Raw genomic sequence first — 21,945 nt, 5'->3', positions numbered from 1 at the left:
GGGAGTTCTGACCTGGCAAGAATGAAATTATTCAGTGAGCAAAGTAAAGCCAGTTTTTAAATGAACACACTGACAAAGAAGCAACACCACTTTAACTAAAACCACAAATGACTAAACATGACATTGGCAAAGTTTGGATGCTTAACTGCCTGCTGGCCTTCATTTAGTGAGACTTATGAAGGTGCACAGATCAGGGAGGCTGAAGAACTACTGTGCTTTGTTGACAGGAAACAGAAGCTATGTATGGGAAAGAGAAGCGAGGAATAGCTTTGGTATCTCTTTCAAGAGATACCAAATATTGTATTAGACTACATATATACATATCCCATAATAACCTTTTAAGGGAAGATTTTCAAAGACTATTTATTTCACCTATACTGTTTACTACCAAAGATTGATGTGTGTGATACTGGGTTTGAACTCAGAGCTTTCTGCTTCCTTACTTAGTTACTTACTTAGGCTGGTACTCTTAACAATTGTGCTGTTCCCTCAGTCCACAAGCAGCAGAGACAGTTTTGATGGGCAGTCTTACTCCCACAGTATCTGTATCATGAGACTTGCCCTACTCATGTCACTGAGACTTGCCAAGGCTTTAGTAGCTCATATAGAAGATACAGACATTGCAATGTGTAAGATGTTCAAGGATCATTTTTTTTTTAATTGAGGTTTGAATTTGAGGACTTTCTCTTGCTAGGAAAGTGTTCTACTACTTTTTAAAGGTAATTCTGCATTTGAACACATCACCTGTCAAAGACCAGAGGGAGGGTTTTCATGTTCTTAAGCATAACACGAGCAAAACTAATTTGAAGTACACTCTGGCTATTAACGTATTAGGAATTAAACATATAAAATTATAGATATGTTATTTCCATGTAAACAATTTTGAGGAATCAGCACCATGAAAAACAACTTCTACTTACTTTATTATGACCTAGACTCTTAGAATTAACTAGACTTTAAAACACTATGATTTCCATAAAAAACATTATCTTAATCCACAAACAGAAAGGCAGATATTATGAATGTAACAAATACAATATAACCAATACATAAAACTTACATACCTCTAAGCACACTTATGAAAAAAATAGGAAGAATTATTTCCCTTTAATGTATTCTTTTCAAATTGGGCTAATGAGAAATCTCAAAAGATTTTCAAAACAGTACAACTGAATATTCAAATACTTTCCTCAGCAATATAAAGTATTATCTCTTACTAATAGAATCCTTTATGTGAAGATTGTTATTAAGAGTCCTTGGCATAACATTATTTGTGAAATAATCTTAATGATTTTATTTTTATGAATGCTGCTGTTTATTTAGTACTACATTTTTATGTATAATGCATCAAATACTCTCTGTACCAGGAGAATATTCAACCTAGTATTTTTTACTTTTCCTCAGAGCAAAAGGAAATGGTATCGTTTTGTTGTTTTTAAAATCAAGGTTATGGGCTGAATCATAGTTTTATTTATCTCATATTTTGTAAACATGCATATACACTGAAATATTAAAATATAAACATAGTACTATTAATATATAGTATAAGAGTGGGCAAGATGTAAACATAAGTTTCAGATGGTAAAACGGTCCTAGCAATATTAAAGGATTTACAATATCACATTACCACTGTGTGGTAGACCTTGAATCAATGAGCTCAGACTCAGTTTAAAATCTCCTTTATAATTTCTAACTACTTAAAATATGAATGTTTAACTGGGTAAACAGTGGAATCATGGGAATACACTTGATTTGTGTTTGCTAGGGAACTTACCAAGAATGTAGCAAGTGCTAAGTAAACAAAGAAGAATCAGTGATTTCTGTTTACCATGGAAATCCTACCACACAGGGGTTGGAGCAATGTGGTTGGACTATGCTCACCAACACTTACCCAAGCAGAGAGTCTTCCTTTGGCTTTGTCTTCTTGAACTTCTTGCTCCCACTGGTCCCACTCTGGTTAAATGTCCAGCTTTCCTCACTCCAACACCCTTCATGATCAGAGGAGTTTCCTTTTCCTGAGCTTCGTTTACCTAGGAAGTCCAAGTTAAAAGGAACTATTCAGTATATTTGGGTTAGGAAAGGTTATCTAAGGTGGTTCACAGGTCATGTCTTGACTTATCATTTGCAGGCTGCTATTTATAACTATCGCAGAGTCTTTTAAGTGATTATACTGGTTTACCTTTAATAACGGAAACAAAAAAATACTTCTAACCTCTGAGAGGAGTCTTGTCATAACTCAACTGATACTTTTGGGACTGAAAACAGTCTGTTGTCCACTTGAGAAGCAGCCTACAGCATGATAGTCTTTTGCTGATAGACACTATTAATTCTAATTTCCATAAAACTGACTGGAATGATGTCCCTGGAGAACTCTGTAGTCCCAAGTTATCTTTAATCAGGGCCCATTAGACCTAAGACTCATATATCTCCCATTGAAATATATAAAGTGGCAAGAGATAGTGCCTTAGCCAGATGCTATATTCTAAAATAGATGAATTTACAGGGAGTAGTTTATGAAATAAAGGTGCATATATATTAGCTAGTTTCTGGATGATGTCAAGTTTCAAAGAAAATCCAATTTGTTTTGAATAACTAATGGAGAGGACTAGATAGGGTGTTCACTTCTAGATCTATGTCAAGATCCATATTCAATTGATCTATATATCATTCAAGAAATTCATCAGTTAAAAGAAACACACACACACACACACACTACACACACAAATAAAATGTTCCAATCAATACTGGAGTGTTAAAACAATGAGCTCATACTGGTAAAAACAAAACCGTTAAACTACCTATAAAATAGTGAACTGTCCTTAATAGTGCTCAAAAACATGTAGGTATATTGACAAATGGATATTAGTTATAAACTATATAAAACCTTGATACAATAGTACAATGTTATTTTGATACCATAAAGAACAATACAGTATCAAAATACCTTTTCTCAATAGGTCTAAATGAGAAATTCTCCATGTTTTTCATATTCTTTTCCTGCTCGTAGAAGTCACTTACCTCTGTCAACATTAGCTCGCAGAGAAGTGAGCATGCCCTCAGACACCAGGGTTTTATAAAGAGCACCTTTGCAAGACCTCTCGGATTTCCTGGAGCCACACGTCTCTATTTTTCTGTGACATTCATTGTCCTCCGGCTTGGCTTGTCCGGAAAGGTTAGGTGGTAGTACATCTTCCGTGGGGGTCAATGGTTCTGCTTTTATACCCTCTGGCACCTCACCAGACATGCTCTTACTGGCAGATATACTAATGAAATCTGGAGGTCTTGACTCTTTGGTGATGTCTGAGGATTTCTCCTTTGACATTTTCTTCTCTCTTGATTTCACTTTTTTCTTTGGTGGCTTAGCATCCAAAATGCTTCCCTTGCCACTTGAGGAAGTACGGACCTTCTTTCTAGGGGTGTCTCCAAACTTGTCAACACCCCAGTCTCCTTTCGCAACAGCTTCAATGGTATAGATGACACTCTCAATGTCAGATTCAGAAGACTGCCTCTTTTTGCAAGTCTTCTTAGGTGTGGATTTATCACTTCCATGTCGATCCACCTTGCTTTTCTTCTTTTTCTTTTTCAGCTTTTCCGGTTTATTTAGTGCAGTGGGATCCTCAATGATCATAATCCCATGAGGGTGGCACATGTGGTCCTTTCTATTGGGAACATCACTTATTATTATCTTGCTACTGGCAGAATAAGAAAAATCAGGGAAGTGACTATATTTTTGGTCTTCTTCTAATTCTTCCTTTCTAATTTCTTTGGGGTCTTCCATTTTTATAGCCATTACATCATCCATTTGTAGCTCTTCAAAATTTCTCAATTCCATAGTCTCTCTTACATTGTCTTTAAATGATTTTTTAAATTCTACTTCCTTCTGTAACCCATCTTCATCTGTTTTCTCCATTTTTATTTCTCTTTCTTCCTGTCCCTTCTCCAATTCTGTAATTCTTCCACCATCTGATTCTTTTGCTTTCTTCCATTCTTTTGTTTCTTCCATTTTTACTCCTTCTGAAGCTAGGCACATCTAAACATTTAAAGAAAAATGTGAGAAAACAAAATCCTCACAATTCCTTAGTCAAAATTAGTTTTAACTTCTAAATTTTATTCCTTTTAACAAAATAACCAGAACAAAGCTCAAACTTTGCAATAGTCAGTCTGCTTCTGCCAAACTAAAATGATTTAAATGAACAAAAAGCTGTAGGCAAAGTGATACACTCATTAATCTTCACATAAACGCACAGGAATCATCATTTTTCAGCATCACGAAAAGTTTTCCTATGAAAATAAGATTTGGCAAGAGGATAGGCTGAAAAGTTAGTTGAAACACTCGTGTTTAACTTTTAGTTTTACTACTTATGAACTCAGTGACACAGACTGAGTCACTTCACTCCTCACTTTGCTGTGACCTTTACAAAATAAAAACAATTCTACTAGTGAGAAATTTGTGAAGTCTAAGTACTTAATTATCCTAAAACTGTTCAGATGTTTGCTACCACCACCTGCCCCCCAAGAAACCAGGAAAACAACAGTAACTACCACCTATCCTATTTGAACAGAAATGGTATGTTCATTAAACCACAGATTTGATTAATGTGCAAACATACAACTCTAAAACCACAAAAGCTCTGAATGAAAGCCAAATTCGTTCAGCCTTTTTTGTTCAGCAAATTTGATCTGATCTGAACTTACTTGGCTATAGTCTGACCTAAACCAACCAAAACAGTTTAATGTTTTAAACAGTTTATCTCACTTACTGTGACTATTCATGCTTTTTTTTGCTATTAAAATGTTCATGTATTTGAATATGCACATTGCATAAGATATATTTCCTGTGCTGCTTTGCACATATGGTCTCAATTTGCTTAACTTTTAAAATCATTCATCCAAAAATCTCCAAGTTTCACATATAGGACATCCAAGGGGAAAGCTGCCATCTCCAGCTCCAACTATACAGAAACTCACTCTATGGCTACTTTCTAGATGAGGATAATACAGCTCTTGTAAAAATCAATTTGTAATACCTGCGTTTTTATTCACAAACATCCAACTATAAGTTCCCAAATACCAGGTAACCAAGAAGGCCCCTAAAAATGCAAAACTCAAATGCAATCAGATTTCTGCCTTCTAGGAATTTATCAAGAGGCTGATAGTGCTGACTTGGCTAAGCCCAGGAAGACCCAACAAATGAAATGGCTTAACCTTAGCTCTTGGGGAACAAGAAGTCAAGGGGCTTGCTGAGTCAGTACAAAATCAAGCATATATGAAGGAAACTGACCTGTTTACAAAAATGATCATCTTACCAAGTGTAAGTAAGTTGTAAGACATTATTAACATGTTTTAAAATGGGTAATACATTGAATTAAATTATCAGATGTTTTCGTCCCATTTTTCCCCCCTTTTAGTACTGTCAATGTATCACAACTCTTTCTTGGAGAACTATGTTGTAAGTTACATTGGGAAGAAACTGAATCAGGGATGTTGGAGGCATATACTGGATTAAAAAGAAATGAACATGACAAGGGTGCTCAGCCTTTCACATCATTCCTAGAGAAGACCTAAAATATGAAGGATTCACAACAGAATTGATTTTGTTTATAATTCCCAGGAACTCAATAAAGTCACCTTTTAGAACTCACCAAGAAACTATAAAAAAATAGAACTTCCCTTTAAGCTAGCCATAATTAAGTCTAAAGCAAAATTTTATCTAAAGTTAATTTAAAACAATGACATTTAATTTTCTGTATATTTATTTCTTATAGGAAAATTTCTTATTTTTCTATGAAATTTAAAATAATCTTTATTTTCCTTTTTCCATTCTCCTAGCCCTTCATGAATAACTATCTTATGTGAGCCAAGAGGCTATACTAGTTTTGGAAAGAAGACCAGAAAGGCATCATCAAAGTAAACTTTACACATTCTCAACTACTGTCACTTTGGTGGCCTTTAATAGGTCATTACTAGGACCTTCTATTGCCCAGGTATTGGTTTTTACAATGGTATGCTGACAGTTTGCATTTGCACAGGTCCAACTTAGCAAACCTAATAATACTTTGCAAACTCTATTCTCTGCTTCAATATATTTCAAAATGATTCTCCTTATCATCCTTGATAGGATTCTGAGCCAGGAATGAAATGGAACACATGCAGAATCCACTCTGGGGACATATTCTGGGAAATAGCATAATATTTCTTGTGTAGATAATTACACCAAACACTAGTCATGCTTTTCTTCCTCTTCCAGGCTCTTAAGTTTCTTCGCAGATAGAATACATTAATCTTAAATTATCAGAAAAACAATTACATTGCTAGAGATAAAATTATAAAAGTACAACAAATATTTTTGAATTTAAAAATGAGAAAGCATAAATCTACCCACAAGCCCAAAACCAAATCAGACTCTCAAGAGTTGGTGTCACTTTAGAGGTCATCTAATTTGTCTACTACAACCTTCCCAATGTGGGAATTCACTTAATTATAGTTTTGCTGAGCCAGTCAATATTTGCACAAAGATTATGAATATATTACTCTTATCATAGAGCTGGTATGTTGATTTGTTTTAATAGTAAGCAAACCTGATCACCTTATGAGACTTAAGGAAGTGAGAATAGGCTTTACTGAAAAGACTGTTCTCATAAACAAGCACAAGACTCATTTAAAGCTACAAAGTGAACTATGGGACTTGAATCAATAGGAACAGAGACTGAGAAATGGAGTTAAGAGTATAACTTCCATTTGAGTACTGTATGGCAAATGCAAGCAAATGTGTGCAAGCGCAGTTTACAAATGTTACAAAGTATTACAAGAATTGGGGAAAGTAATATTTCAACTTAGCAATATCTTTCTGACATTATGTTCCTAAGCTTCTCTTGTACCAGATGAGGAGAAATATTTTCAGTTGGTAGGGACACTATGTTTTAATGTGGCCAAGAGATTAATCTATTTTTTTATCCTAAACATATCACATTTTTTGTTTATATTGGGCTTGTTCTCATTATAATCCAGATTTCATTCCTACATATACTAGAAAGCTGTTGCCTCTTTTATTTTTATAATTCATGTTTATACATAGCAAAAAACATTTTCCTTATAAAGTTTATTCTTTCAAAAATTGAATTATCTGTTAGCACTGGTATACAAACATTTGATACTTTTTATGCTTCCATCTAAATTACTGGCAACTATGTTGAATAAGACATGGTCAAGGATGGGTATATAGGGAAACATCTTTTCATCAGTTAGTTTTTTGAGCATTAATAAACTGCAACAATCTAAAAATGTTAATAATGTCTAAATTCCTTGCATTCTGTTCAAAGACATTGTAACATTATCTGTCAAATATCTTGCTGATATCTGGATATAGTATGTCAATAGCATTCTCTTAGCTTGTTTGTTAACCTAACACAGCTGTAAAAATTGCAAAAAGAGTCTGGCTTGTGAGCTCAGTGTCTAGGCAAGTAGAAACTACTTAAAGCATAACTCGTAGAGGGAATTTACACAGGAAATTGGGAAGTGCCCCAGAGATTTCCAATGGCAGAGTGCTGTGGCAGAGGCTCTGAATCTCAGGATCTAACTAACAGAAGAAGAAAGCGGGGTGAGCCTACATGGAGAGGATGAAAGAAATGTTATCGCTGCTTTTTTCTTGTACCTCCCCATCCCTTCCTTGCACATATTTGCCTCTTTCTACCTTCCATTCCATAATTTTCCCCCATGTCTCCCATTGGCTGAATATAGGTGAAAATAGGGACAAAGAGACAGAGGAAAGGCAGTGTACAGCCATTTGGAACTTAAGATAGAGCACAGTGAATAGTTTGGGACAGCACATTTAACAGAGGTCTTTCTTGGGGAAACTAATCATTTCTCCTTTCTATCTTCTTTTCTAGGGCTTTAAACATTATTAGAATAATTTCAAATATTTCTAGAAAATAATGGTCTACATTTATGCTTACCTTTTTTAAAAAAATAGAACAAAGGTGCTTCCCTTTTGTTTTGAGTTTTCTCTCTTCCACAACTTGTCAGAGATTTCCCAAAGAGAGACAAACCTCATTTAAAAGGTCTTACAGTATCCTACAATCTGATTTTTCTGCTCTAGGAAATCTAAATTAATATTCTAAGTTTTTTTTACTATATTTTCTTATTACTGATATACAGAGGCCATTCTTCACTTACTCCTGATCTCAGTTGGGACACAAGTTCATCATAGATTTTCGTGTATTTTTTTCCTGTTGATTGACAACAGTGTTTTCTATTTTTCCTTAGTTGTTATACAAGGTTCATATTCTTTTCTAAGTGAATTCAAAGGTATTTATTGGAAATCCAAATTTGAAAAAAAATAAAAACCTACGTACCTTTTCACTGAGATGTGAGTGAACTGAACCTTGTATGTATATTGGAAGAGGATCAAATGGAGATTGTGAGAGAATGATTCTCTCTCATCGATCCTTGACAACTTTAGTGTCTATTTGAATAAATAGACACTTTCATTACTTTCATTAAATTGAAAACATATTTGGCTCTCAATCATTCTTATTCTAATGTATTGTTCTAAGCATCACTGTATATGTTCTTCAGTTTCCTGTCTGTTACTACAAGAACAAAAAAAAAACCCCAACAACTCAGTAACAATAAACTCCATAATTTCTTGTTTTGCATATTTACTCCCTATTAGTCAGTTCTATATAAAGCAACAGAACCTGGAAACAACTAGAGATGTGCCTTCACTCTTGTAGGTAAGTGAATCCTATATCCAGAGGGAATTTCAAAAGGCAAAGAGTCTGGACCCAGTTTGTGTAGAACTTCAGACAGGCTCTGACTGACTGGATGAAGAGGTCACTGCCATGGAAGATTATTGATGGGATTAAAAATAAGTATTTCTGTATTTTATTTTCACAACTATTAAAATGTATTCTTGTCTTGGGAATGTTATGACAGTCAGTGAGCTGCACATGTATAGAACTTAAAAAACTGCCTAATACAAAGAAAAAAGATCATATTATGATATCCATCCCTTGGGGTCCTTATACAATGCAGAATAAATGTTAGAGTAGTGTTGCTACTACTGCCTCTTCTGAAGTAGTAATTTTCATAGTAGTTTCAGCAATAGCATTCTATGGTTTTGATAGACTTAACTTGTAATTTTCATTCTAGGGTTCAGTGATTTTATATTGATAGGGGCAGAAAAAGAAATCCACACACAATAAGAAAAAGATCTCAATCAGTTTTCTTTTATGAAGAAATTCTTAAAATTATTTAAAATCATTCTAGTTTTGAGTAAAAGGGTATCTACTTACATCTAACTTCATATCTATACATATACACCTAACATATATCCATATGTGAGTGGAACTTGCAAATGTGAATACAAAGTCAAGATGCCTTTTAATAGTGATTTGGTTGTTACCCAGGCCTTGAAACAGTACATGATGTGATAAGGGATAATTTATTCTTCTATTTTAATTTTAGATTGAACAATAATCTTTTTTAAAAGTGAGAATATGAAATCATCTAGACACTTTCCAGAGAAGGAATTCCCTTGGCTGTGTCCAATGAAGTTAAAATGTTAATTAATGCTTTAAATCCAACAATGGACATAAATATTAGACACTTATTATCTATTCCCTCAGGTACTAGTTTTTTAAAAAAAATAATTACTCTTAGGAGGGCACAGAATATATCCTATGCACCTTTGCCTTCTCCAAGAATATTTCTCACCTTTAAAAAAAGAAGGCATTAGAAAAAAAGAAGGCATTCACTAATTGTGTTAAATTGAATGGTTTATTAGTTCTTAGGTAATTGATTAAAATGCATCCTGATTCAGGAATGTATAAAAACTAATACCAGCCATGACCATGCTACTACCAGGTCTAGACCCACAATCACAAGTGTCCTTAGCTATAAAATGCAAGAGGACAAAAATCACAAATACTTAAAAATGTTACTTTTACCAACAGAAATACACTGAGTTTTCTCTCTGATTGTATAGTTAGAAAGGCCTGATATTGTTATGCTGGAAGAAATGTAACTCACTGCCAGAAGGAAAACAAAAGTGACTGATAGGTTGAGTTTGAGGTCCTAAGGGTATATGTGTTAGACCAATGGATACAAAATGATTATGAAAACAAAACTCTAGAAATGCTTAAGAGGTGAGATAAAATGTACATCAGAGGGGTTTTATTTTTTGTACTCTTAGGTTCAAGATGGCTGTCATTTTTAGTCTAGGTCAGACTACACTTCGGTACTCCTATAATGATGACCTACTCATTTAACTCCAGCTATGTCAGAGGTGGAGGTAGAAGTACTGGACAAAAGCACGAAACTATAGTTGAAAAATAACTTGAAGCAAAAAATAGCTGGAGGTGTGGCTCAAGTAATAGTTGTTTGCCTAGCAAGCATGAGGTTCTAGTTCAAATCCCATTGCTACAAAATACAAACAAAAAAGCCTTAGGCTCAGGTCTATTTTGGGGGGACTTGCTTTAAAAGCATAATAAACCTGTGCTGCATCAACTTTTATCCTTTGAAATCAGAGACACTATAAATCTATTACTTTCCACAAATGTTAAGATATTGATTTATTTCCTTAATAAGTCCTGCCTTAAAGGACTTAATGAAAAATAACAAATCATGTATTTTACATAAGAACTAATACCACAGCAGAAGCCATTTAACTATTACTATGAACTGGTAAGCAGTTCCAAAATATCATATTTCTCTTATGCCTTCCATTGTCTATTATGGGAGGCAAGCACTCTACCACTAGGCCATATTCCCAGCCTATTATAAAAGAGTGAACAGCTGGATTAAAAGTAAAGCTGCATGAAAACAGATCTAGTGACACTTACCAGAAAGTTTCAATTTCAGAATCTTTGCTTTTAGTACAAGTGTTTTTTCAAGGCATATTTATACTCAGTTTTTACTGGCTCATTAATGCCAAAACGGTGCAGATATAACCCTATGATGATATTTAGTAGTGTTTTCCAAGATGTGCATTTTTCCCATAATCAAAAGAAATTATAATTTTTCATTATAAAAATATGCACAGGTTAAAAGTTTCTCAGAATGACAACCTTGCTGTTATGAAAATTCGATTTTATCCTAAGAAAAATAACCATCTCAAAGCTGTCTCTCAACTGATATTTGGGCATATTAATAGTTTTTTATTTGGTTTGCTAATGTCATTGGGTTCTTCAGAACTGCAAACAATTGTGAAGATTCTGAGTTGTATGTGAATGGTTGTTCTATAAAGTTCCCCTCAAGGATATTACTAACCAATTATTAAACAGATTTCTATATTTCAGGTCCTCCAAAGCTAAATTGGTATAACAGGGTTGAGATGAAACATTTTAATAAAATGCCCATTTGGAATTTGTGCTATGGAAGGTACTATAGGAAACTGGAGCTCAATTTCTCTTGAGGTATTTACTCCCTTGTTACAGTGAGATAAGATTTTAAAAATTAAGGAATAAGAGTAATAGAGGGGATGGATTTGATCAAAGAACACTATATATGCTTTTATGGAACTATCACAATGATCATCTTTATACAATTCGTATGCTAATGAAAAAGAGAAAGGCACAAAGAGGCAAATGGTTCAAAGGAAAGATAAGAGAAGAAGAGGGGGAGGGCGGGAGGGAGGGCGGGAGGGAGGGAGGGAGGGAGGGAGGGAAGGAAGGAAGGAAGGAAGGAAGGAAGGAAGGAAGGAAGGAAGGAAGGAAGGAAGGAAGGAAGGAAGGAAGGAAGGAAGGAAGGAAGGCAGGCAGGAAGGACAAAGTAAAACAAACAAACCAGTACAGGGTTTAAAGAGCATGGTCCATGGAGACAGATTGTTCTTAACAAGGCTCTATCACTTAACAGTCCACATGATCTTAAGCAACATTCTCTGTGTAAAACAGGGATGAAAATAGCACCTACTTCTAAGGACAGTTTTGAGAATTAAATTAGTACATATAAAGTGCTTAAAATTATGCCAAATACACAGCAGATAATAAGTCTATCATTACCATCTTTAGTTAAATAAGACTTACTTGCAGAAAATACTTGCATACTTTTTTTTTTTACCAGTTTTAAAGAATAATTAAAATTATTGGCCTGGGAATGTGGCTTAGTGGCTTGCCCAGCATGCATGAAGCCCTAGGTTCGATTCCTTAGCACCATCTAAAAGGAAAAAGCCAGAACTGGCACTGTGGATCAAGAGGTAGAGTGCTAGTCTTGAGCAAAAAGAAGCTAGGGATAGTGCTTAGGCCCTGATTCCAAACCCCAGGACTGGCAAAAAAAAATATATATATATATATATATATATATATATATACACATACATACATACATACATACATACATACATACATACATACATACATAGAAAGGCAGTAATTTTAGGATCAGCCCCTCATCGAATTACAAAATACAGAAAGTAAAGTGTCCCTAAATCTGATTATAGGTTTACTAGTTTTAGTTCTCACTGTACTAAAAGTATGTATACATATGTCTGTAGGTAACTCCAGTAGCCCTACTGCTACTGCCATGGAGTAGAAAGGCAAAAATCATGGTGTTACCTACCAATAAGCTTGTTTCAATAGTTAGACAATGTTAGTACTAGAAATCTTCAAACAAAATAAGTCCATCTGATTTGCAGTTTATTACAGATTTTAACCAAGCATGACCAAAAATAAAATAAAAAGAAACCACAACAAAACAAGTTCAGTTGATGAGGACTCTTAGTTCCTCTATTACTGCCAGTTTTGTTTAAATAACTGTGTGATCTGCTGTTTCTCTGCCCTAAATTCTGTAAAATTATATCCAAAAGCAAATGGTGTCCCCAAATCAAGAAAACTTAGAGTAATAGAAGCTAAAAAAGGGCCACAAAGATCATTTCAGTGGTACAGTGGAAATTTTATTTGCTTGAAAGGTACTGTGACTTTCATGGAAATTGAGTACTGTTACTGGAAAAATGAATCAAGCTTCCACAAATACAGTGCTAAATTCTCTACATCTTGAACATTTGGTTTTTTTTTTTCTCTTTTTCCCCCTTTAGTAGCAGTCTCCTTGGAATTCTATACCCACAAATACCAAGGGTCTACTGTGTAGACTTTTGCTAAAATGTTTGATGACTGTCTTTCCAGTTCTCTAGCTATAGCAATTATAATACACAATGATTATCTCAGGATAATTTTACCATTCTTTCAATGTCTTGACCTATTTAATTTCACAGTAAGTGGAAAACACAATCCATTATAGTACTTGGTCAAATTAACAGACTTCATGAACACAAAAAGTAATGTATTTTTTCTCAGTTTTCTGCCCTTAGCAGAAATCTCCACACTTGGTGTGCATAGATGCCTTAAAAATACCTACATATCCCAGGATTTTAGCTCACTTTTATGCACTAGTAATTCATTAAATCAGTCCTATGTCCAAGCTAGGGTGTTCCTCAGGGCATCTCCCAGCCCCAAAGCCATGGGAAAGGGGAGGAACCTTTACAATAGCAAACTGAGAATTTAGGCCAATCCAAGCCTCTGTGCCTATGTAAATTACCTGCTCAGACAGATGCAGTGCATAGCAATAAATGATATCTAAGATATTATTTGCTTCCTGCCAAGGAGAAGATAATTGCTTGTTGTAAGCCATATTATGAACTTTGGGAAATATCCCCATTTACTTCTCCTTCCACTCTAATCCATGTGATGGATTTGGGAAAGGGATAGTACTTAGTTTTGAGGTTGGACCTTCACAAAACTTAAATACTGCTTTAGACACAGAAGATAGATGACTGAGGTAATGACTTCCTGCTCCATAGTTATGACTTTCTGTTTTCACTGGATTCTATACAAAAGACTCAATGACTTTCTCAGAGGATTCTACTTGCAGAGGTGGAATTCAACATACTTAATGTGCATAACTGATCAGAAAGTATGTAGTATGTCTTTATCCTATAGGATAAGGACAGCTTGGGAATGATGGCAGAGTTGCTGCAATGGTATCCATGGAGTTAAGTTACAATCATTTTACTACCTGCAAGAAGAATTTTGATGTTTTAGCACGATGGCTGTACCAGTGCAAACCAGCTACATGCTACTTTTGCTTGTGGGAATACTTCAGAGAGTCTTCTGAAAGGCATTTTGATTATATTTCCCTGGTGTGACTGTTCCAGATCTGCCTTCTGGTCAATCCTCGTTACCTGACTGATCAAACTAATTCCTTCCTTCCCATCCCCTCCATCTACCCTTTCCCTAACTTTTGCTGGTTATTATTTGGGAGATGGGAGTCTCACAGACTTTTCTGCTTGGACTGGCTTTGAATCACAGTCCTTCAGATCTCAACCTACTGAGTAGCTAGGTTTATGGGTATGAGCTTGGACCTTGGGAAATCATGTTTTTACAATACCAAAATTCAAGTAGGTAGCAGGCCATTTCTGCTGCCAGCTTCCTTCAGTTCTCTCTAGCTGGTCAGTTATATGAAGGGTGCAGCAATAAATTTATGCCTAAAACATTTTTTGCTTCTGATAAGGCACAAGAAGATACTTCTCTCATATCCCTTTCTCAATCTTCAGCAATGATGCTGCCTTCACTTTTCTTGATAAAGCAGGGTAAATGATCCTCATATATCCAAGACAAAGCAAAGGCAGAAAAATTCAGATGTCTGGATGGCCAACAACATCCTTTATACTTAGAATGAATGACTCAGGTTCAAGAGTTAATGAAAGTCTTTCTTGACGGACACAGAATAATAAATTATAAAATAAAAGAGAAGGGGTCAACCCAACTCAGAAGTAATTTCTTGGAAGTTTTCTTCTGAGAATATTAAATTAAAAGCTGTCTCTTCTGATTCCAAACACCACCACCAGTTCTAGGCAACAAGAAAAATCTTCCTCAATATACTTATTCTGTGAAGAGGCACCAGGAATAATTAAATATTCTGCTTTGTTAAAGAATGAGTATCAAATACTCATGGGATAAAAATGAGGGAAACATTTATCTACTGGTGATTATTTGGCTATTCTGATTAATCCATTGTGCACATTTTATGTTTAATTAGAAACTGGGAAGGCTTTAAGGCATTCTTCTGAAACACTGTATTAGAATTATGGCATCATATTTACATGGTACAAATAATGTAAGAAGATTTTCTTGGCAAATTATTTTCTAACCACCCTATTTTATCAGAGCATGTATTTTTATTCAAACGGTGTAAGAAAGTAAGTCTGGGTGTAAGCTGATTTGCTATAATTGGAATAGGCTTATTTCAGACATCTTACCCCTTTAAATTATGATATGAACATTCAAACATCTGTTAAACTATAGCATCTGTTTCATATTTGGGATGTATCCCTACAAATTAGAAGAATGCTTGTTTTAATGAGCTCTGATTTAATTCAAAATCCTTTTTTTTAATGACTGAAAAAAACAGCAGAACAAATTTACTCTCTGGCACCCCACTCCCTAATGGCAAAGTATCCTAAGGGTTTGTATGTGTGTAACCAAAAAAAAGTTTAATTAGAAGATTAGTCATATATACAGAAAGTTTTATAATTTAGTGCTGCTTAATATTTTGTTTGGATATATGTGGCTTTGGCATACATAAATATTCACAATATATTCGGAAAAAGCAGATGGCCCATAAATCCCTATTATTCAAAAAAGTAGTTACTTTTCTTCCTCAAATAGAGTCTTGATAACCTATACAGACTAGAAAATTCATAGTCTTTCTGTTCACTAAGACTCATCTTCAAGTCTAATTCGAGAAGTACTCTCATCAACTTCTCAGTTCTTTCTGAAGTATTGGGGGTTGAACACAGGACCTTGCTCTTGAGATTCTCCACCGCTGAGCTGTGCCTCCAGCCCAAGACTCTTCTCACTTGCAGTTGTAACTGAAGTAGTACTTTATACTAACTCACTACAGTTCTCTTTAGGCTACTCCTGGTCATCTTTAAAGATGGTAGTTTTAGTTTCCTAAGTTTTTTCTTAGAGTTTTCCCATCATTCAGGATCCTCCACTTAGGTCTGAATTTGACTTACTACTTAGTAGCATGTCAAAAGTATTTTAGCCTTCAGTTTTACAGGGATTTCTCTAGGCTCTGAAAGGCTAATTTAAGGATATTAACTATTTAAAACTCCCAAATATTTATAATATAAACTACCATCAAATCTAAAAGTCAAGAAATTACAAGGCTGGGGTGAACTTCCATGAAGTCAGTGGCAGAACAATTGTCTAGCATGGACAAGGCACCGACACTGAAAAAACAAACTATAAAAAGAACTATATTATCCATAAAAGAACTCAGAAGCTCGTTTAAGAAAAAACAGAAAAATGAGACAGGAAACCAATTAATGTGTTGGTTATTCATTAGCAATTCCTAATTTCACACCAATTGAGAAAACTGCATCTACAATGACCCGGTACCAGGAAAAGTTCTCTCACTTGCTCCCTTGAGGCAGTGATCATAGCCTGGCAGAGAAAGCCCCTGTTCTGGCACATTCTTCCTTAACCCATCCCCAAGTGAGTATTCAGTCCTTTAAAGTCCTGATAAAATGACATTTTCTACTTTGTCAAAAGAATAACATTTTATACCTATGTTATAGCAAAAGTATAAGTGACAGATGTTACCAAATCAGATGACTGAACAGGATATAGGAGTTCTTTACTAACTCCCCATCCAAATACAAAAAAAATTGATACAGTCTAATTTAAAAGTATCATCTTCTAGGTATTTATACTTGGTGTGAGAGAATTGAAGAAAATAACCAAGTCTCTTTTTCTCTTTCAAGTTGGACTCTCATCAGAGAAAACACCCTCCCCCCCCCCCCACACACAGAATAAACTAACACTATTTTAAAATATCTGTGAGATAGAAAAGTTTTTATTATTCCCCTTGTAACCTTTGTAAATACTTAATGACTTCGAATAGCAACATTCCTTTTTGTCAAAATTAAAAGCCAAGTTTTTTACCACTGAAAATTTGCAATAACTCATTTTGTGGCCACAAGTAAATACAGTACAGTTTAAAGAACACTGCCATCACGGTTTTGAGATTTCTCTGCAGATCTTATCTCAATGTGTTCTTTTTAACTTGCCTCTGCCAGTTGAAAGAGCGCAGACTTCCCACAGCGTTTCACAGATTCAGTGCCACCCAACTGGGAAGTGTGTGAGGAGATCTATTGGGAAACAATTTACATAAAGAATATTAATTGTGACACTGGCATCTTTTGTTTTCCATTCATGCAGATTGAGGTGTTTTTCTTCATTTATAGGAATATCATTGTTTCCATGTACCTAATAACTTTAAACATGTCAATTTGGAAAGGTCATTTGGAGAACCGTTTTCAGTAGCTTAAAAGATGTGGGTTGGGTAGACAGTTAATGACACAAGTATTATCTTGCATATAATAGGCTTTAGATTTAACTTTATAATCTCAGGCATGGTATGCATCTTATTTCTGTTTAAGTAGTAACCCTTCAACTAATGAAATAGCAAAGAGACTGAAAATTTCTGAATTTACCAACCAATAAATTAACTTTAAAAGCAAATATTTGGGATCTCTGAAGAAGGAAAGCATTGTCAGTGAACGGATTTTTTTTTTTTTTTTGAGAACATAATGCTAGGCAATAACACAAAGACTGGAAGAAAAATCAACAGTTTTGTATAAAATACTGATCCTGGTTTAAGAGAATGCCCTAAAATATATTCAAAACTGACAGGCAAAACCATAAATCTAAGGTAGGCAGTTAAGAACCTGTGCTATGTTGGGAATATCAGCATATCCATAAGATTATACTGATGGTACGTTTTTCTACAAATTTGGCTAAATAGTGTCTGAGAACTGATAAAAATGAACATGATTGCTCTTTCTTGCTTACACATGAAAATTTTGCTTTCAATTTCTAGCCTCAGTAAGAGCTGAAAAGGACATCCACTAATAAGGACAGTTACACAGCATTCTTCCTTGGGAGAAATTGTCATCATTAGAGTAGCTAGTCATGCTCTATTTTATATCTATGTGATTCTGAATCAGTTCAGACATAGCTGTTTCTCAATTCTGTTTATCAGGGAATTGTGCCTGGTGACTGTACCCTTACAGTCCTGACCTGAGGGTCACCTGATGGTGTGAGTACCCACTGCTAAAAGGAATTCTCCCTTCTGAAGAAAGGCCTTAGTAGAAGCATGAACTTTATAAACTTCTCCAACCATTTTAAAAATGGAACAGCTTAAGAAGCTTTGAGGTCTCTTTCAGTGTTGGTGCCTTGTAGACACTAGATAAGTATTCTACCTTCCACATGTTCCAAGAATTTTCTTTTATCTTTAGAACATAAGAGAAAGCAAATATGTTAATATCATTGTATTACAAGGTGAAGATTAGATTTTGTTAACAAGCAGCATTATTGAGGTCATGTAATATTCTCAATACATGGTGCAATTATCAGTACTAATGACTTACCATTAGCACTAATAAACAAACTTTGTAGTCCAATTATAAAATTTAGCCACACACTGAAATTGAACAGACTTAAAAACTGCAGTGTTTGAGGATGTTTTTATATTCAAAAGACAACAAAATTTTCATGATATGAATTGCTGGTGAGATATGTTTTCTAAAAATGTGTGTTTTAATTTTTGGTAGAAAGCTTAGTGGAAAACTGAACATGTTAATTTCAATGGCTGAATATACGTTAAGCACTATTTTGGAAAACTTCCCTGTGCCACCTCTCAGGCCACTCCTCACGGCTCTCCTTGTTGGCTCTTCTTCTTACAGTGATGAATTAAATGTTCTTTTCCTCAGGGTTTTGTATTAGCGCCCTCTCTATGTTACAAATTTTCTCTCAGAAATTTCACTCATAATGATGCCTTTGATGGTAAGAAAAATGATCAACCAGGATATTAAATTATTCATTTTACAGCTGTCTTAGGTAAATGAATAGACCAAGGAAATAGGTGGTAAAGATCAGAAAAAAAATTGGGTAAATCAATCTTTTGTAATTATGAGGGGATATTATAAACACTGGAGCCTGGAGAAAAATGACTAACAACTGTTGAATAAATGAATAAATCAAAGAAAAAACGAACAATATGAAGATGATTGCTCTTTCTTACTTTAAAAGAAATATTAACACTTCTGATAAAACACATAATGTGTTCACTGGTTAACTGCAGTAAAGTATATGATGCTTTCTATCAAACGTAATATTCCATAACATATTGGGTATTCCATCATAAAATTAGTGTTTTAAATAGATCTACTGCTTGATAGCCAATTGTGACATAACTTTACATTTGGTGAGATTACATCTCTACTTACCTTGGCAAGGTCAAAATCTTCTAAGGAAAGTATTAATGTCCAAACTTTTGTCTAAATCATCTAGATTAGCTTTCTTTCAAGCAGATACATAATTTTTTAATGCAAAGATAACACTCAGACTTATGAGTCAGTCACATAGCAGAGAAGAAAATGGATTGGTCATGGCTTTTAGACCTGTTAAATAATGGAAAATAATAGCTCCCTGCTGAGAGCAAATCAGATGGGCCAAGTGAAATCTCCATGAAATAGGAATCCTACCATGTGGAATGGGAAGCAGGCTGAAATAAGGGGAAGCAATATCTGCACTCTCTAGCCTTTTTAAAACCCAAATATTTTTTTCTCCTTTAATGTAAACATCCATAAAAGAACTTTTAAATGAAATGTGCTTTGTTAACTGTAAGCTAATTTCAATAGGCTTAAATCACCAGATTTGGTTAGTAAAGAAAATAGCCTTTTCACTTGCAAGGCAGAATCTGAGGATTTAATGTAAAAGAAAAAAATAATAACTTAAAGAAATGCCCAGGGCTTTTTTTGTTTTAGTGTGTTTCTATTTTAGAAATTTCTCAAGAGAAACTATATAAATGTCTAAGGTTTTAATGAGATGAACAATTGTAACCTCCTTTAAATCCTATACACCTCCAAGATATGTGCTATTGAGCTGGAAGATAATGTCTTGAGATAAACCCCTGCAAAATTCTTAGGTAAGTTGAAAAAAAAATTAGTCAAATTAAGAATCTTCTCACTATCTGAGTAGAGAGTGCAAAGTGAGCATCAAAAACAGATTACTTTGTTTAGGACCTCATTCTGGAGAATTACACCTTAGCAGTTAGTATACCACCCCAGATCCTTCAGAGCTGCCCTAGAGCTTCAGGAGCATCTAATGAGTCTGCTGGTATTATCTCTTAAGTAGCAATCATGTTGTTAGACGAACATCAACATCAGGGGAGATATTCCATGATAACATTTCATATTAAGTTGAATACTTTTGGTAGCCAGTAAATATGCAAATACCAAGAATGTCAAAGATAAACCACTACACCTTTCTTTGTTCACACTACAGAATAAAGAATTTTTATCAAACAGAATGTATGGCAAATAAATACTGTTGTAAATGAAATGTTCCTGACGAGCTGGATGGGAATAATTCAGGTATCAACAGTAGAAATGAATTTAGTCAACATGCCCAAATTCTTTTTTAACTCTTGAAAAACTTGGTAGCATCAAGTAAATGGGTGTTGACAACTAGAGAAGACCAAGAAAGTGTTATTTTTATGAAGACTATTTCCCTAGATTGACAACTAGAGAAGAGCAAGAAAGCGATATGTTATGAAGATTATTTCCCTAGAGAGTGCAAACAACAGACTGATTATCAGAACAGAAACTTACAATAAAATCCTAATGTATTCAGATTCATCAAGCAAATTGTTCTTTATGAATGATAACATGATGTATTTTTGTTACCAATTTTATACAATAGCCCAGACTAACTAAACCAAAAACTTGCAAAGAAGCCTTTACCAAAAACTTGCCATGAAGCCTAATAATAAGCAGGCCAAATGATCGTACAAAGTCACAGGGTTGACAGAAGTATTCTAAGAGGAAGAAGCATTTAAAAAAAAAATTTAAGAACTAAAAATATTCTTTCTCATTTTCAAAGCAAGAGGCCAGGTTTTCTCTGCCAAAAAGATATCATTTTATATTTCACTTATGCAGCGCACTTTATTCAAATGAAACAAAGTGATTCAATACATCAATATTAAACAGAACAATCCTACTTGTCATTTACTGTGAACTCTATAAAATATTGCTTAGTTTCTAATATGTGAGGTTTTTTTGCTGGAATTAATTTTAAAAAAAAAAGAAAGATCTGAAAGGTGAAAAGACCTACAGGAGGCAATATCTCATTTTCATGAACTGCATACATTATGTTACTTGTCACATAGTGCTCATTAGGAACGAGCATATGGTTGAGGACTGGGCTTCCACAGCAAAACTGAGCCTATCAGACTTGCCTCCTTAGCATATCACCATGAGAATATGCTCTGCTGTGTGCTGCCTGGCTGACAAACGAAAGAAATGTGAGATCCTGAAAGACCTAACTCAACCTAATCCGGGGATTAAACATTAATAAAAATACTGGACATAGCTATATCACATCAAAAGCTAACTGCTGATGGTTTGATAGGTCATATTCACCACTTAATTTGTTTTGAGAGAATTCTTCATGCATTACAGCATCCAATTTCACTACTGGAAGTATCTAATAAACTGGAGTCCTCTGGTCTTCATGTTGACAACAGTTTTGTCAAGTTTTTTAAACAAATTGAAAAACAAAGTAAAATGAAATAAATGATTTACTGGTATCTACTCAATGAACTCCTCAATGTTATAACATGAGTATAAGACCTAGAGCTAATCTAACTATGACTACACCAATGGCAATAAAACCACACAGATACTCTACATGCAAGAGGTGAACCTTAAGTTCACCATACATTATTAAAATTCTTTATCAGTATTTCCTGAGATCAACATTAAAAAACAGAAGATTACCTCTGCAAACTGAAACAAGGCTGATGCTTGACACTGCTTTGTAGGAGCGTCAGGGTGGGATGTACTTGAAGATATCTGAAAGGAACCAAGTTACTTTTAATGCACTA

The 21,945-nt window shown here is 34.6% G+C and overlaps 1 protein-coding gene across 11 annotated transcripts in view; it reads right to left on the bottom strand.

The window, feature by feature from the left end:
* The window catches only part of Bbx (BBX high mobility group box domain containing), a 224,176-nt gene that overhangs the window by 28,843 nt on the left and 173,388 nt on the right, over positions 1–21,945 (bottom strand). For all 11 annotated transcript variants that reach the window (XM_048346546.1, XM_048346548.1, XM_048346557.1 and 8 more), the window contains 4 exons: positions 21,839–21,913; positions 17,066–17,146; positions 3,019–4,030; positions 1,892–2,030 (listed from right to left, as the gene is read on the bottom strand). In XM_048346546.1, coding sequence (XP_048202503.1) covers positions 1,892–2,030; positions 3,019–4,030; positions 17,066–17,146; positions 21,839–21,913 — 1,307 coding nt within the window. The remainder of the gene's footprint in view (positions 1–1,891; positions 2,031–3,018; positions 4,031–17,065; positions 17,147–21,838; positions 21,914–21,945) is intronic.

Source organism: Perognathus longimembris, chromosome 5 (genome assembly GCF_023159225.1).
Source record: "Perognathus longimembris pacificus isolate PPM17 chromosome 5, ASM2315922v1, whole genome shotgun sequence".
In the NCBI taxonomy this organism is placed as follows: Eukaryota; Metazoa; Chordata; class Mammalia; order Rodentia; family Heteromyidae; genus Perognathus; species Perognathus longimembris.
This window is presented reverse-complemented; position numbering and strand designations above follow the sequence as displayed.